The 15,880-nt window shown below is 35.6% G+C and overlaps 1 protein-coding gene across 1 annotated transcript; it reads right to left on the minus strand.

Moving 5' to 3' along the window:
• Positions 1 to 1,378: 1,378 nt before the first annotated feature.
• Positions 1,379 to 15,489, minus strand: slc6a22.1 (solute carrier family 6 member 22, tandem duplicate 1). The gene is made up of 16 exons (XM_051111842.1): positions 15,279 to 15,489; positions 15,047 to 15,153; positions 12,518 to 12,717; positions 12,278 to 12,412; positions 10,261 to 10,401; positions 10,083 to 10,170; positions 9,777 to 9,909; positions 8,032 to 8,166; positions 7,012 to 7,115; positions 6,631 to 6,755; positions 6,433 to 6,545; positions 6,027 to 6,164; positions 4,031 to 4,133; positions 3,449 to 3,549; positions 3,137 to 3,307; positions 1,379 to 3,030 (listed from the first exon to the last, which is right to left on the minus strand). Exons 2-16 carry the CDS (start codon positions 15,067 to 15,069, stop codon positions 2,959 to 2,961), a joined length of 1,782 nt encoding a protein of 593 aa, XP_050967799.1. The 5' UTR covers positions 15,070 to 15,153; positions 15,279 to 15,489; the 3' UTR covers positions 1,379 to 2,958.
• Positions 15,490 to 15,880: the final 391 nt, after the last annotated feature.

The raw sequence follows: 15,880 nt of genomic DNA on the forward strand, positions 1-15,880 counted from the left end.
ATAAATGCTGTTGAGCTTTCTATTCATCAAAGAAACCTGAATATTCTACTCAGCTGTTTTCAACAGTAACAGTAATAAATGTTTTTGAGCATCTAATCAGCATATTAGAATGATTTCTGAAGAATCATGTGACTGGAGTAATGATGCTGAAAATTCAGCTTTGAAATCAGAAATAAATTACATTTTAAAATATAAAATAGAAGTTATTTTTAAATAGTAAGAATATTTCAAAATTGTTCTTGTTTTTTTGTCTGTACTTTGAATCAAATAAATGCAGACTTATTTAAAATATATTAAATCGTACTGTTCAAAAACTTTTGACTGGTAGTGTATTAAATTGACAAGGAAAAACAATTATACACAGTTAGATATTTATATGTTACAAATATTTTTATTTCAAATACAGTAGTATTGAAAAAAGTATCATGGTTTTCACAAAACTTTTAAGCCTCACAACATTAATAATAACAATGTTTCTTGAGCTTCAAGGATCATGTGACACTGAAGACTGGAGTAATTATGATGAAAAATCAGCTTGCATCGGAGAAAGAAATGATATTGTAAAACATTAAAGTAGAAAACAGTTATTTATAATAATTATCACAAAAGGTACAAGAGAGACAAAAGCTCTTATTTCAGAAAATAAATATATATATATTTTTTTAAACTGTAGAAAGAATGCCTAAAAATGTATTTTCAAAACTACTGAAGATTCAGCTATTTTTGTGATAATGGTAAAAAAAATTGTTTCAATTAAAAATCATATTATAGAAAAGGCAGCTAGAGGGACCCTTTTCCCAAAATTCCCAATCTGGGATAAAAGGCCTCTGAAAAAAAAACTGTAAAGTTATATAGTGTAAAATACAGGGGCAAATTGTCACTATATGCAATTATTTTGAAACAGTAAAATACTTTGTGTGTTTTAAAGGAACATCGTAATTGCGTAATCGTAACTGTGTAATATCATTGCGCCTGCTACACTCATGGTACGGCAGTAAAGTTCCTTGATTATTACGCCGGAATGAGAGTATAGTTCCTAGCCATATCAGCCTAAAGAAAATCGCAACTTATCATTTTCCGTCGGTCTAAGTACACAATGTAACTACAGAGAAGTCAAGTTTTAAATAGGAAAAATATCGAAACTCTTTGGTCATTTTTGAGCGAGGTGCTAACGGTCTAATCGGATTCAATCTATGCTAAGTTATGCTAAATGTGCTACCGCCAGACGCTGAGATTGGCTGAATGGATTCGAAAACAGTAAAACTCAACTGTTTAACTCTAGGGGAGTTGGAAAATGAGCCTATTTTCAAAAAAAAAGAAATTGGAGTGTTCCTTTAAGTAAATGCTTACTTTAAAATAACCACTTTAGCAAACAGTGTAGACATTTTCAGTTTATTTAATCACTTTGGCAGTTCATTACGCCTATAATTTACTGCTTTAGAAACCAAACTGTACACAATTTGTACAGGCATATTTCACAAATGAATCTACATTGTAATTGGCCCAATTTACAAATCCACATCACAAGAAACCCATTCCCCCCCTGTTCTCCGGAACACAATGTTTGAGTGCAAACATTCAGCTTTTTCATCCTCTGCCAAACAGTGTTTGGGTGGCCTTTTGGCCAGAATGTATATTTGCAAATGGAGGCCTTTAACCCAGTTGTAGACTAAAGAACAGCACCATCACCGGGTTTTCGTTCTTAAGAATGATAAAGAGTTTTAAACTTACTTTAAAAAACCACCAGCCACCACTATCATGATTTATGCTCAGATTTAGTTTTTCCACTTAACCTGCATATAACTTTAACCTGCTATGGTCAGGCAAATGAAGCAGCAGTTCAAATGTAGGATTTTCAGTGTTACACTGTTAATTATTTACATTAATAAATCACATTAAGACACCTCGGAAATAGCAGTACAGTATATAACTGATAATCTGTCCTGCCTGATAGCAATCATGAATGACGTTACTCTCTAACAATTTTAACCCAAGCATTTAAAATTCAACCAGCTTTCACCTTTCACCCAGTTGTTTAATATGTGCTTCAGAACAGTTTTTTCAAACCTGCTATCACCAACATATTTCAAACAGCAATCATTTTCAATCATTCAACTGTTGAACAGAGCATTTATTAAAACATTTATCACTGGCCTTGTAGTGCATCATTTATAAAAATGTACATGGGCTTAAATGACCTACAGGTATTCCCTTAAATTATCCATTTTACTAAAAAAATAGATTATAGGATATAGACAGTATACAGACTGTACATCTAAGCAGATTTAAGTAGCAAAATATGGATCTATTTTTTTGATGGATCTATTACAAATGCTATAATTATCCCAATGTAATTTATTTTCTGTAACACTTTAAAAACTCTAGCACTTGAGGCACAAAACAGCAAAGTGTTACATGATTGACCCACAAAAATGTAAAAAAAACGTTATTCTACAATACTGCTACATTTCAAAATTTGATTGAAATGAACCAAACGTGCCTTTTACTTCTTTTGAAGTCTCTCTAACTGAAAGTTAACACATTATCCAACATTTTTCTAATCATATACCAACTGTAATGAACATTGGTCCATCCAAAATAGGGCTGGTCCACTCCCTCATGATAATATAATTTTTTTTGCTATCTTCTTTAGAAGAACTGATATCTTGTGCATGTTTATGATACAGTAGGTTGTAGACGCTATCACGCTAGAATGACGTCAAACTGAGTTTTCCTCAGATACGGCCGAGCTTTAAATCCAGATGCTTGCAATTGAGAACCTAAGAGTAAAATGAGTCAATAACTTATAAAACAGTCACGTACGGTTTGTGCCTTCTTGAGATATCACGTGAATGTGTATCATCAAAAGCATTATTGATATCAAAAGTTGTCCAAAATACAGCTCAAGGATGTATGTTTCTTTATCAGTCACAGGTCATGCTGTACTTTCTGTTGCGGTCACAGGGTTTCTTTCTGTTCTTCTGATGTCAAAGGTAAATCACTTGCTGGAGTGCAAAGGACATGCAGTCTCTAAAAAATGTGAAAGCATATAGTTGCAAGGTAAGTGCTTTGAACATTCCTTTTGCATTTAAATGTAATTTAGTGTTGTTTAATGTTAAATCACGCATGGAATTACCTGTTTCAGTGTACCAGGAGTGATAAGGATGACATAGATCATCCATATGGGAACCATTAATGTTGAGGAGAGTGTGAACCACCAGCCAACAGCTAAACCCCACCATGGGTATTCAACTGCGTTGTTAAACTTTAGAGGAGTGAATTTAACCAAAGAGAAGATAAATGTGGCCTAAGGAAGCAAAGACATGCATTAGATTAATGCTGAATGCATAATAAAGAGCTTTGGTGTTCTTCCATATGATTATTACTTCAAGTGGGCAACCAGAATAACACTATTTTATTTTAGTGACCATATGAATCAGGCACTTACTATACACACAGTTGGAGTGATATATTTCCAACAGTATTTCATTAGTGTCAAAGGACGATAACCGATCATGTCTACAATATTTTCATACAGACGATCAGCACCTGAAAAACCAGAGACATTTGAAATCAGAGGTCAAAATAATAAGGAAGAGGTGACCACGTAACTTACCTGCACATATTATAAGACTGCTCAAGAGTATTGTGCTCAATTCTTATTGTTTATGACACATGACCAACATTTACTATAAACACAATGTTGAAGTATGATGGTGGGTATGCTTTAAAAATCATGGCTAACAACACAAAAGCTGTAGGTTTTAAATAAGGTGACGGAAGTGCCATTAGTGTCCTTGAAGAAGGCACTTAAGGTGTTTAGTTTAACTGCTTATTAGTTTAATAGAGCTTATCATATAAGAAAGTTAAGTTATTTTTGGCACAGTATTTCTGCTGTACAATCCGTTTGATCATGATGATCAAATATTGGAGAAAAATATTATGATATTCAGTTTTGCAAGGCAGACTCGTTTTAAAGACATGTTTATACATCTGTGTTTTTAAGTGCTGATTGAATATTATTACTCACCATAAAACCAGCCAATACATACTGACTGTGCAATTGCAAATAGCAGGAGGGCCATTCCACTGCAGGAGTAGTAATCAAATAACTGGAAGATATACAGGCCACCCTATTGAACCGGTGCAAAAAAGATGAAATTGATCAACGATCAAATCTCAAATTTTCACATTGGTCATTAAAGGGATAGATTACGCAAAAAATGAACATTCTATCATTAATTACTCACCCTCACGTCGATCCAAAACTGTAAGACCTTCATTCATCTTCAGAACACAAATTAAGATATTTCTGATTAAATCCGACATAGGGGTGGATGATTCATCGAAAAGTAAGAAAAACTGAAATTCAGAACCTAATTTTCCCCATGTATTTAGTTTTTTTAATCCTGTTTATACTTTACCATTAAAAACATACTACTGCATGTGTAGTTGGTGCTATATGGACATGCACGATTGTTGCGCTCGTGTCTTTTGCAGTGTCTCGCAAGTGAGTGACATGTTTAAGATGCTGTCAAGTTAACAGTATTTAAACTTTAACATGCAGTGGCGCTTACACACACACACATATATATATATATATATATATATATATATATATATATATATATATATGTATATATATATGTGTGTGTGTGTGCGCGTGTGTATGTTGTTTTTTATATATATAGCATACAATACAGCACTTTTACTTTCACTTTCAAATTAGCAGCAATTCAGCGTCTAGCAGTTGTTTGTTTTTAGTTTGTTTGAGTTTTCCCTCTTTTTCTTGCTTTCCTTCGGTAAAAGCAGCGTGCACATTTTACTTTCACTTTCAAATTAGTGGCAATTCGGCATCAAGCAGTTGTTCGTTTTTAGTTCGTTTGAGTTTTCCATTTTCTGCACTTTTCTTCAGTTTTAAGAAGCCTGTAAAAGCGTCGTGAGCATTTTACTTTCACTATTAAATTAGTGGCATTAACGTAACAAACTTTTATTAACAAAACGAATAGAAATACACCATGTTATATGTCTAATAAAAAAATAATAACCTACAGTTTAAATAGGTATACAAAACTGAAAATCAGTAAACACTGTGTAACCAAATAAATAATGTAATAAAAAAATAATTTTAAAAAATTACAGTTTAAATAAAAATCAGCAAACACTGTGGAACCAAATAAATATGAAACTTCCACTATCACCTTGTAAATGTCTGAAGTCAACAGGTCAACAACTCTCTTTCGGCCAGCTCACTCTGTTCAGATGATAAATGATCTGATCTGTGATGCGACTGTCGTTCAGCATTCAGTATTAATTGTATTGTCTGTTCTCTATCTAAACTAAATGACTTTTATTACTATAAAAAAAAAAAAAAATCAAAATGACAAGTTCTGACAGATAAAGCAGCACATACTGCCATCTACCGCGAATTGTTTAATGAATATTGAGCAACCTAAGCCATGTGGCACAGAAATTATGCTTTCGCTTCACTTTAAAAATGAAACACGAGGAAACAATCCCTCACGAAAATTAATGCCATGATCATATGAATTTAAGACTTGCTGCTCTGATTCAAGACCTTTTCAAAGCCTTAATTCATAGAAAAGCGATTTAAGACTTAAGACTTTTTTTAAAAACTCTGCAATCAAAAGACCAGGGAGAGGAAAAAAAAAAAAAAATTTGCTTTATTTTGGTTTTCTTTGCACAGAAGTAGTATTCTCGTAGCTTCATTAAATTAAGGTTGAACCATTGATGTTACATGGACTATTTTAATAATGACCTTACTACCTTTCTTGGCCTTGAATGTGTCAGTTGCATAGTTGCTGTCTATGCAGGGTCAAAAAAATTAATTTGTGTTCTGAAGATGAACAAAGGTGTTACAGGTTTGGAACTACATGAGGCTGAGTAATTAATGACAGAATTTTTATTTTTAGGGAAACTATCTCTTTAAGTGATCTAACTTTGACTGTTAATGACAAATACCAAACATTAAAAGCAACGATAATGACTAAATTATGAACAATCACCTCTGTCACCATCAGGAGGCCAATGAGGAAGCAGACCACACAAATGAGAAGGAGGAAGAGTTTACGGCGGTGTCCTTGAAGGAAGAAGTTGGAGTTCATGTCTGTTATTGCTGTCATGAGAGACTCTAAACCCACAAACTGAAAAACAGAATGAAGTACAATAACAGTGTTTTGTTTTTATTGCAGTACTGCTCTAAAAGTTACATAACACATTTACTGTAAGCATACTACATGCACAAAAGGTATGAACCCAGGTCACTATTGTGTAATTTAGTTTTTTTTTTTTATATAGTAGTAGTGGTAGTATAATAAATATCTGCTGTGTTAAACAGCATAATCTGGGTAGTAGATAATAAAACCATAACTGAAACATAGTCATACACATTGAGAGATGCAGGGCTCTCACCTCACTGTCAAGCCCAAGAAGAATAATCATGAGGAAAAAGCATATGGACCACAGCTGGGACAGAGGCATCATAGCTACAGCTCGTGGATATGCAATGAAGGCCAAACCAGGACCTGGCAAAACAAGCAGATTGAGACTAAATGAGTAGGAAATGACATAAAGGACATGGCATAAATGAGCCACCGTTGTTTAAGTTACCTGACTCTGCTACCATTGAGATATCAACCCCCTGTTCGAAAGCCATAAAGCCCAAAACTGAAAAGATGGCAAAGCCAGCTACAAAACTGGTTCCACTATTCAGCAGGCACAGGTAAACACAATCTCTATAAGCAGAAAGACAAAGCATACTGTCAAATCACAGTAAATGCAATGTTCAACTGCAAAATGTACTTTTTAATCCATTTAATCCTGCATATATACAGGTAAGAACATGTATTGCCTCCAAAGATATTTCTAAACATACACTACAAGTCAAAAGTTTTTGAACAGTAATATTTTTAATTTTTTTTTTATTTACATATGGAATGGATTTAAATGTAATTTTAATAAATGTGGTTCTCATCACATGAGTTCACTCACTTGTAGCAGTTGTTGTTGTATTTATTGTAGCTTCCCAAAGCTGTAAGGCACCCAATGCAGAGGGCATAAGAGTAAAATATTTGTGTTCCAGCGTCCATCCACACCTAAAGACAAAAAAAATGCAAGCTCACAACTACTGACCAATCCATTAGGTATTTAGCAACACAACATATGAAGCGTCTGGTCTGGTTCCACTCAGAAACATCCAAGTTATGTTTCTGAATGATTTGGTATCACTAAAATGTATTTATTTTATACTAAGAATAGTTCAAGTCTATTACCATATTTACTGAAATATCGCTTGAGACTTACTGATATAAAAATTGTAATTAAACTTATTAGGATACTACTTGTGCACAATGCACATTTCTTAATATTAAGCCTAAAATATGTTTTATTATGTATATATTTATGTATATATTGTTTATGTATATATTTCAAATATACTTAAGTATATATTTAGGTGGACTTCAGCACTACTTCTGCACAATTAAAGTGCATTAAGTACAAAATTAGTTGTTCCAATTTAGCAGACTTTAAGTATACCAGTTTAGTATACTAAAAGCACAATTGCAGGGTATTTTTATTAAGTGCATAATATGTAAATGTATTTGTATTTACTAACTTGTGTTTACATATTTTTATTTGTAACTGGGTGATAAAACATCAGTCTTGTACCTTTATACTGGCACTGAAATACACTATTCACCAGTAAGTCGGTTATTAATTTATTCCTTTAATAATAAAAACTTAAAAGGATGCAAAATAAGCAAGTTAAATGAGTAACATCAGATTGGTCATGTGATCTCAACCATGCTGGCATCATAAAAGGGGAACTAGTTTTATCCAAGGCCAATGATTTGACTGGTGTGATTGTCATGTGAGTGTACAGTACATGAGTGTAAATAAAATTACTGATCAAAGTATGATTAACTTTTTTAGTTGCAAATGTCTTTTCAAGTGGAAAAATGCTTAATCATCTACTATCGTCACCACTCATGAGACATAAGATTTGCCTACCTGTGGATCTGCAAGGCGTGCTGGGTTTGGGTAGAGGTAGAAGGTGATGCCATCAATGGCTCCAGGCAACGTAAGACCTCGAATCAGAAGTACCAACAGCATAACATATGGAAATGTAGCAGTGAAATACACAACCTGAAAAACAGACAAGGACACTCCTGTTTTGAGATCCAGCATACCTGATTTAAATCTATGTAAACATTTCAATCAACTGGACTGTCAATAATTCATGACAAACAGCCTACGTGAGAACTGAGGTAACATACAGCCAGATAACAACTCCACTGACCCATATACCAAAATTATAAATGCAACACTTTTGTTTTTGCCCCCATTTTTCATGAGCTGATCTGAGACTTTTTCTTTGTACACAAAAGGCCTGTTTCTCTCAAATATTGTTCACAAATCGGTCTAAATCTGTGTTAGTGAGCCCTTCTCCTTTGCCGAGATAATCCATCCACCTCACAGGTGTGGCATATCAAGATGCTGATTAGACATCATGATTATTGCACAGGTACAGGTTTTATCACACAGCACAATGCCACAGATGTCGCAAGTTTTGAGGGAGCAAGCAATTGGCATGCTGACTGCAGGAATGTCCACCAGAGCTGTTGCCGTGAATTGAATGTTCATTTCTCTACCATAAGCCGTCTCCAAAGGCGTTTCAGAGAATTTGGCAGTACATTCAACCGGCCTCACAACCGCAGACCACGTGAAACCACACCAGCCCAGGACCTCCACATCCAGCGTCTTCACCTCCATGATTGTCTGAGACCAGCCACCAGTCCTCATCGGGGTCTCGACCTGACTGCAATTCGTTGTCGTAACGGACTTGAGTGGACAAATGCTCACATTCGATGGTGTCTGGCACTTTGGAGAGGTGTTCTCTTCACGGATGAATCCTGGTTTTCACTGTACAGGTCAGATGGCAGACAGGGTGTATGGCGTCGTGTGGGTGAGCGGTTTGCTGATGTCAACGTTGTGGATCGAGTGGTCCATGGTGGCGGTGGGGTTATGGTATGGGCAGGCGTACGTTATGGACAACGGACACAGGTGCATTTTATTGATTGCATTTTGAATGCACAGAGATACCGTGACGGGATCCTGAGGCCCATTGTTGTGCCATTCATTTAAGACCATCACCTCATGTTGCAGCATGATAATGTACGGCCCCATGTTGCAAGGATCTGTACACAGTTCCTGGAAACTGAAAACATCCCAGGTCTTGCATGGCCAGCATACTCACCGGACATGTCACCCATTGAGCATGTTCGGGATGCTCTGGATCAGCATATACGACAGCGTGCTCCAGTTCCTGACAATATTGAGCAACTTCGCACAGCCATTGAAGAGGAGTGGACCAACATTCCACAGGCCACAATCAACAACCTGATCCACTCTAGGCGAAGGAGATGTGTTGCACTGCATGAGGCAAATGGTGGTCACACCAGATTCTGACTGGTTCTCGGACCCCCTAGACCACCCCAATACAGTAAAACTGCACACTTTATAGTGGCCTTTTATTGTGGCCAGCCTAAGGCACACCTGTGCAATAATCATGCTGTCTAATCAGCATCTTGATATGCCACAACTGTGAGATGGATCGATTATCTCGGCAATGGAGAAGTGCTCACTAACACAGATTTAGACAGATTTGTGAACAATATTTTAGAGAAATAGGCCTTTTGTATACATAGAAGAAGTCTTAGATCTTTGAGTTCAGCTATATAAATATATATTCTCACCTTGCCTGTGGACTTCACTCCCTTCCACACACAGAAGTAGCAGATGATCCAGGCCAGCAGGAGACACAGAGCCAGCTCCCATCTCAAACTGCCCAGTTCATTCACATTTCCAGTAATATTCAATACTCGCCTCCTACAAAATACATTCTCTGTAATTCTCACAAAACGTACACTTGAAAGTTATGCTTGCATTTAGTATTATTACACATTTGGCATTTAAACAATCAGGACGTCTCTTTTGTTAATTTAATTATTACATACATAAATAAATAAACTAACTAACTTTGGGGTATTTTATAAACTTACTCCCAAAATTCTTTAACAGGTGATGTTGCATTCTCCATTAAGCTCATGTTGTTTGTCCCTCCTATTCGGTCAAACTCAACACAATTCTCTGTAAGGATGAAAGTAAATTAGTTTCTAAAACATGATCTATTAAAACAGAGAAATACATTTTTTCGCAATAACTAGTTTTATAACATACCTGAATTCCACCAGTTCCTGCAGCTAGCCCATGGGAGTTCATTACTAAAAGAAGAGAAGAGATAGAAGAAAGCCCAGGCCAAAATGATGATGTAGTAGGCACTCGAATATAAGACGACCACCTGACTCCCATAACCCAGACCTAAAGAAAAGGAAGCCAAACAATAAACCCCTTTTGTACAAAAATATTTTATTATATACACTGCCCTCCACTAGTATTGGCACCCTTGGTAAATATGAGCGAAGGTGGCTGTGAAAATAAATCTGCATTGTTTATCCTTTTAATCTTTCATTCAAAAAATTCACAAAATTCCAACCTATCATTGAAGCAAAACAATGGAAAGCAGGGGAGAAATCTCATTATGAAATAAATGTTTTTCTCTAGTTCATGTTGACCGCAATTATTGGCACCCAATTATTGTAACGTCCTTTATTCAAGATAACAGCTCTGAGTTTTCTCCTTTATTGCCTGAAGAGTTTGGAGAACACCTGACATAAGATTAGAGACCATACAGAAACCAGAAACTCTTCAGATCCTTCAGTTTCTCAGCTCCATGCTGGGTGCTTTTTCTCTTAAGTTCACCTCACGCATTTTCTATAGGGTTCAGGCCAGGCAACTGGGACGGCAATGGCAGAAGCTTCATTTTATGCTCAGTGACACATTTTTGTGTTGATTTTGATGTTTGATTTGGATCATTGTCCTGATGGAGGATCCAACCACAGCTCATTATAGAACTTCTAACAGATGCAGTCAGATTTAGATTTTTTATCTGTTGGTATTTGCTGGAATCCATGATGCCATGTATCTGAACAAGATGTCCAGGACCTCTGGCAGGAAAACAAGACCACCACATTAAAGATCCAGCAGTATATTTAACTGTGGGCATGGGGTACTTTCTGTACCAAAACCATCTGGTGGGTTTGCTGCCAGAAAGCTCTTTTTTTAGTTTCATCTGACCACAGAAGCCAGTCCCATTTGAAATTTAAGTCGTGTCTGACAACTAAATACGCTGGAGTTTGTTTTTGGATGAGCAAGAAGGATTTTTCTTAAAACCCTCCTGAACACCATGTGGTGATGAAGGGGCTGTTTGAATTTTTTTTTTTAGTCTTTTGACCCCAAGACTCAATTAATCTCTGCAATTCTCCTGCTGTGATACTTGGAGAATCTTTGGACACTTAAACTCTCCTCCTCACCATGCATTAGGACGATATAGACACACATCTTTTTCCAGTTAGATTTGTAACATCTTTAGTTGATTGAAATTCTTAATTATTGCCCTGATGGTGGAAATGGGACTTTTTTAATGCTTTGGCTTATTTCTTACAGCCACTTTCTATTTTGTGAAGCTCAACAATCTTGTTCTGCACATCAGAACTATATTATTTGGTTTTATTCCTTGTGATGGATGATTAAGGCAATTTGGCCTTTGTGCTCCTCATATTTAAAAAATATTTATTTCATAACGTAAGTTTCCCCCCAATTTTAATTGTTTTGCTTCAATGAAAGGTTAGCATTTTGTGAATTTTTTGAATGTAAGATCAAAAAGATAAACAAAGCAGATTTATTTTCATAGCCGTCTTTGCTCATTTTTACCAAGGGTGCCAATATTAGTGGTGGGCACTGTATGTGGTTTTCATCCTCACATTTTCTGCAAATATAGAATCATAAGATGATGCTTCATGAATCCAAAAGTAAAACAAACTTTGAAAACAAGTCAGCACAAATAGAGGATCCTGACTTATTAGAAGAGCAATCTGTGCATAGGTTATTTAAACAAGCTCACGCGATAAACCATTAAACTTTTTGAATTGTGATTAGTACAAAAGTACCTTAATATTTAAAGTCCGCACACAAACAGGGAGCTTCTCACATTTCAGACCAATATTGTTCACAACTGTAGTGTACCGGGTGTTTACTACACCACTACAACAATCTAATTTAACTATGGTTGACATACAACAGCATTTACTCTATTGTACATTAACAATGACATTAAAGGTAAACAATAAAAACTCACCTTCAAATAGTGGGCAGATCTTCCTCCAACAGGTAACAGTCCCTTGGCTGGTGTACTGACCCAAAGCAGTCTCCATAAGAAAAAGAGGAATGCCGCAGGCAAACAGAAAGACCACATATGGAATGAAAAACACTCCTAAAAAAAGAAAAATGCAGCTGTTCTTAGACAGTTTATGTTCACCATACTAGTATGAGACAAAAGCCCTGCATTTTTAATAGAGCTCAAAGTAACAGAACAAACCTCCTCCATTCTTGTAACACAGGTATGGAAATCTCCACACATTTCCTAACCCAATGATCTGGCCAGCAACAGCTAAGATAAACTCCACTTTACTGGACCACTGGCCTCTCACTCGGATTTTAACGCCTGTGTCAGTTTTTTCTGTATCTGGATAAGCCAGTTTAAACTGCAAATCTGGATCATGCTGCATTTCCATGTCACTATGAAAAAAAGCAAACATCTGTCAAAACACTGATGGTAGAGAAGCACAAACAAAGTTTAGAACAGAGAGCTGATTGAAACACGTAAAGGTCAAAAACAGCAATGTTGTCTTTGTTCAGAGCCATCTGGTTGTTCCAGCTCTTACACCGACAGTGAGGCACTCAAATAATGACGTTCACAGTTACAACAAGTTTCCAGTATTCCTAAGCAGTGTGATAGACATCAACTACACCTTTGGGGGTGACTATGTTATCTAGTTAACATACTTGCCACAATGGATTTGACTAGACATTTTTGGAAACACCAGATTTTATAGTCGAAACAATAAATGAAGATGTTCCATTAAAGTTGGGCATAATCTTTGGAATTTTCTTTACACCTGTATTTAAATGCATTTGTCACTGTTTGTATATGTCTAAATAGCTTCTTCAGTTACTTTTGAAGACCATACCATTCGTATTTAACAGAAACTAAATGTTGGCCCAGACATTTAGCCTTGAGCGTCTATAAACAAACACTGTTAACGAGACAGAATGCAGAGTACATATCAATGCTCTCAAAAAGAATTCGTTGGAGGAATTACAAAAATTAAATCAAGTTTTTTTTTTTTTTTTTTTTTTTTTTTTTTAAATTGTTGAGGGCAATTGGTACATGCTGTTTGCACAGCTCCTCACAGCTGAAATAATCTTGTGTCCCCAAAACAGGAGGCACTGCAGGGTGCTTAGTCACATTCCCTTCTCCTGCCCTCATTTTGTTGTGCTGTGACCCTTATAATATGTGAAAAAGCAACAGGCTGCTACATTTTCTTAATGATCCCACTGACACTTGGAGGTCAGTGAAGATACTCCAGGGAGTCTGTGGAGAAGATATATAAGAAAAAAAAACAAGAACCAAAATTTTCAAGACATTTCGCACTATTACCTAACTTTTAAAATAATCGTCTAAGCTAATATGTGACACTGGACAAAAAAAACAGTCTTAAGTAGCAAGAGTATATTTGTATCAATAACCAAAAATACACTGTATGGGTCAAAATTATCGATATTAAGTAAAGATCATGTTCCATGAGGCCATTTTAAATTTTAAATTTATTACTGTTAATATATTAAAAAAAAAATTTTGATTAGTAATATGCATTGCTAAGAACTTCATTTGGACAACTTTAAAGGCGATTTTCTTAATATTTAGATTTTTTTGCACCCTCAGATTCCAGATTTTCAAATAGCTGTATCTTGGCCAAATATTGTCCTATCAATGGCAAGCTTATTTATTCAGCTTTTAGATGATGTATAAATCTCAATGATATTTATTAAAGTTACGATAAAACATTGCTTTCTTTATACTGCCAAATGTTCATGTGGGAAAAGACAAGAAAATTCACAACAGCATGTAATAAACATCTCGCATACACGTTTAATACCATTGCAACTTGCACGTGTATGGTATTGCTCTAAAAATTTAGAAATATATTACAAATACCTTTTAAACAACAACGAATGCCGTTTTGAAATTTTTAGGTGGTGTAACTGTCTGGAGATTTTTTTTTTTTTATAGAAATCATTTAGTCATTTAAGGTTGTAATGTTGGTATTTGGCACAGTTTATTATTTCTTTAAGAAAATAAAAAAGTGAAACAACAGTAAAATATTACTAATATTACTAAAAAAAGAAAACGCCCGCCAAAACAAAGTCATTAACACAAGGCTTTTCTTTTTGTCATGTGACAAAAGAGGACCCCTTCAGACCCTTAGGACTGTGGGTCAAGGTCATATTTATATTTATTTATTTTTTTTACCCTTTAAAGAAAAGTAATATTTTAGATAGATCAGATGGTCTTTTTGTGTGTAACTCTAAAATGTAAAAATAAATATAAAAAAAAAAATCATGAGGTTTCAAAAAATAGTTTTATTTTTAAATATATTGATAACGCAGATAAAAAACTTAAATATTTAAGAATTTGTAGAAAATTCTAATTTTTTTTTTTTTTTTTTTTTTTTTTTTTTTTTTTAGAATGTGTGAAACCAACATGAATGCAAATATAACACTCTTGTGAGCTTGGCACTTTTGTTCTAAACTACATTTTAAAACGATATCTCCGTCATCAATTCTTTGCTATTTGACTCAGCATTTTCATTTTATTGTGACAGGTGCCATGTTAAGAAGGGTGAGGCAGGTTTAAAAAATATGTTTTCATTTATTAAATAAACCTGCTTGTACATAATCATAACTACACACAGCACTTAAGGCAATCTTGACGCACTAACTGTTTATCGTCAAGGAGCGGAGACATTGCCCCAGATGATCTGAATGCACAGAAGGAGGAACTCACTCAGTTATTGCGCTTTTGTTCATGCCCTTTGGCCTACATTCAGCAGCCGAACACTTGTGCTGTTCAAACCCACGCTGAGGAGACGCCGGGTGCCAAATGAAATACTTCTATAAACAAAAGCCAGATAGAAAACAGTTGAACTACGCAGTTAATCTCAGCGCTCAACCCTTGAGTATATTAGAAAACAGTGGAAACAAATGCAGACCGATAATAAAAGCTGTAGAGCTGTTACCTGATGCAGGCGACCGGTCAAAAGTTCAGGAAGTCTGCCGCATTTACCTTGGCCATGAAGTTACGCTTAATTCGGCGTGATTCGGTCGTTATAATAGTCACTGAAGCCCACCCCTCTCATACTCTCCACCTCTCGTAAGGGAAAACGAGTCCATACAGAACCGAGAGTGTAGAATCACATGTGCGTGTGTGTGTTTGTATTTGGCTCTGTGTGTTAGTGTCTAAACTCAAGGCGGGGCTTATAGCTCAACAGCTTTTATAGCAATACATGACTGCCTGCATGTTACTAAATGCGTTCATCTTGTTATTTGTGTTGCCGAATTGCGAAATAACTTTTATTTACAGTAGATCAAATAACGAGTAAACAACCTTGTTTTATAATCTGTTATCATTTGTATTAATGCAGATAGGCTTACAGCTTTCTGTCAACAGTAATTACGCAATATAATACGAGCACGACTGCGTTCTATAGTTTTTTGTACATCATTCTTAGCGTTCGAAAAGAGTTGTGAAAGCAGCAAAGCATCACACGTCTGGTCGCCAAGCAACGCAGACCTTAATCCGGTCTGGAACACCGATAATGAATGGAACGGAGCGATAGCG

This window comes from Labeo rohita, chromosome 6 (genome assembly GCF_022985175.1).
Source record: "Labeo rohita strain BAU-BD-2019 chromosome 6, IGBB_LRoh.1.0, whole genome shotgun sequence".
In the NCBI taxonomy this organism is placed as follows: Eukaryota; Metazoa; Chordata; class Actinopteri; order Cypriniformes; family Cyprinidae; genus Labeo; species Labeo rohita.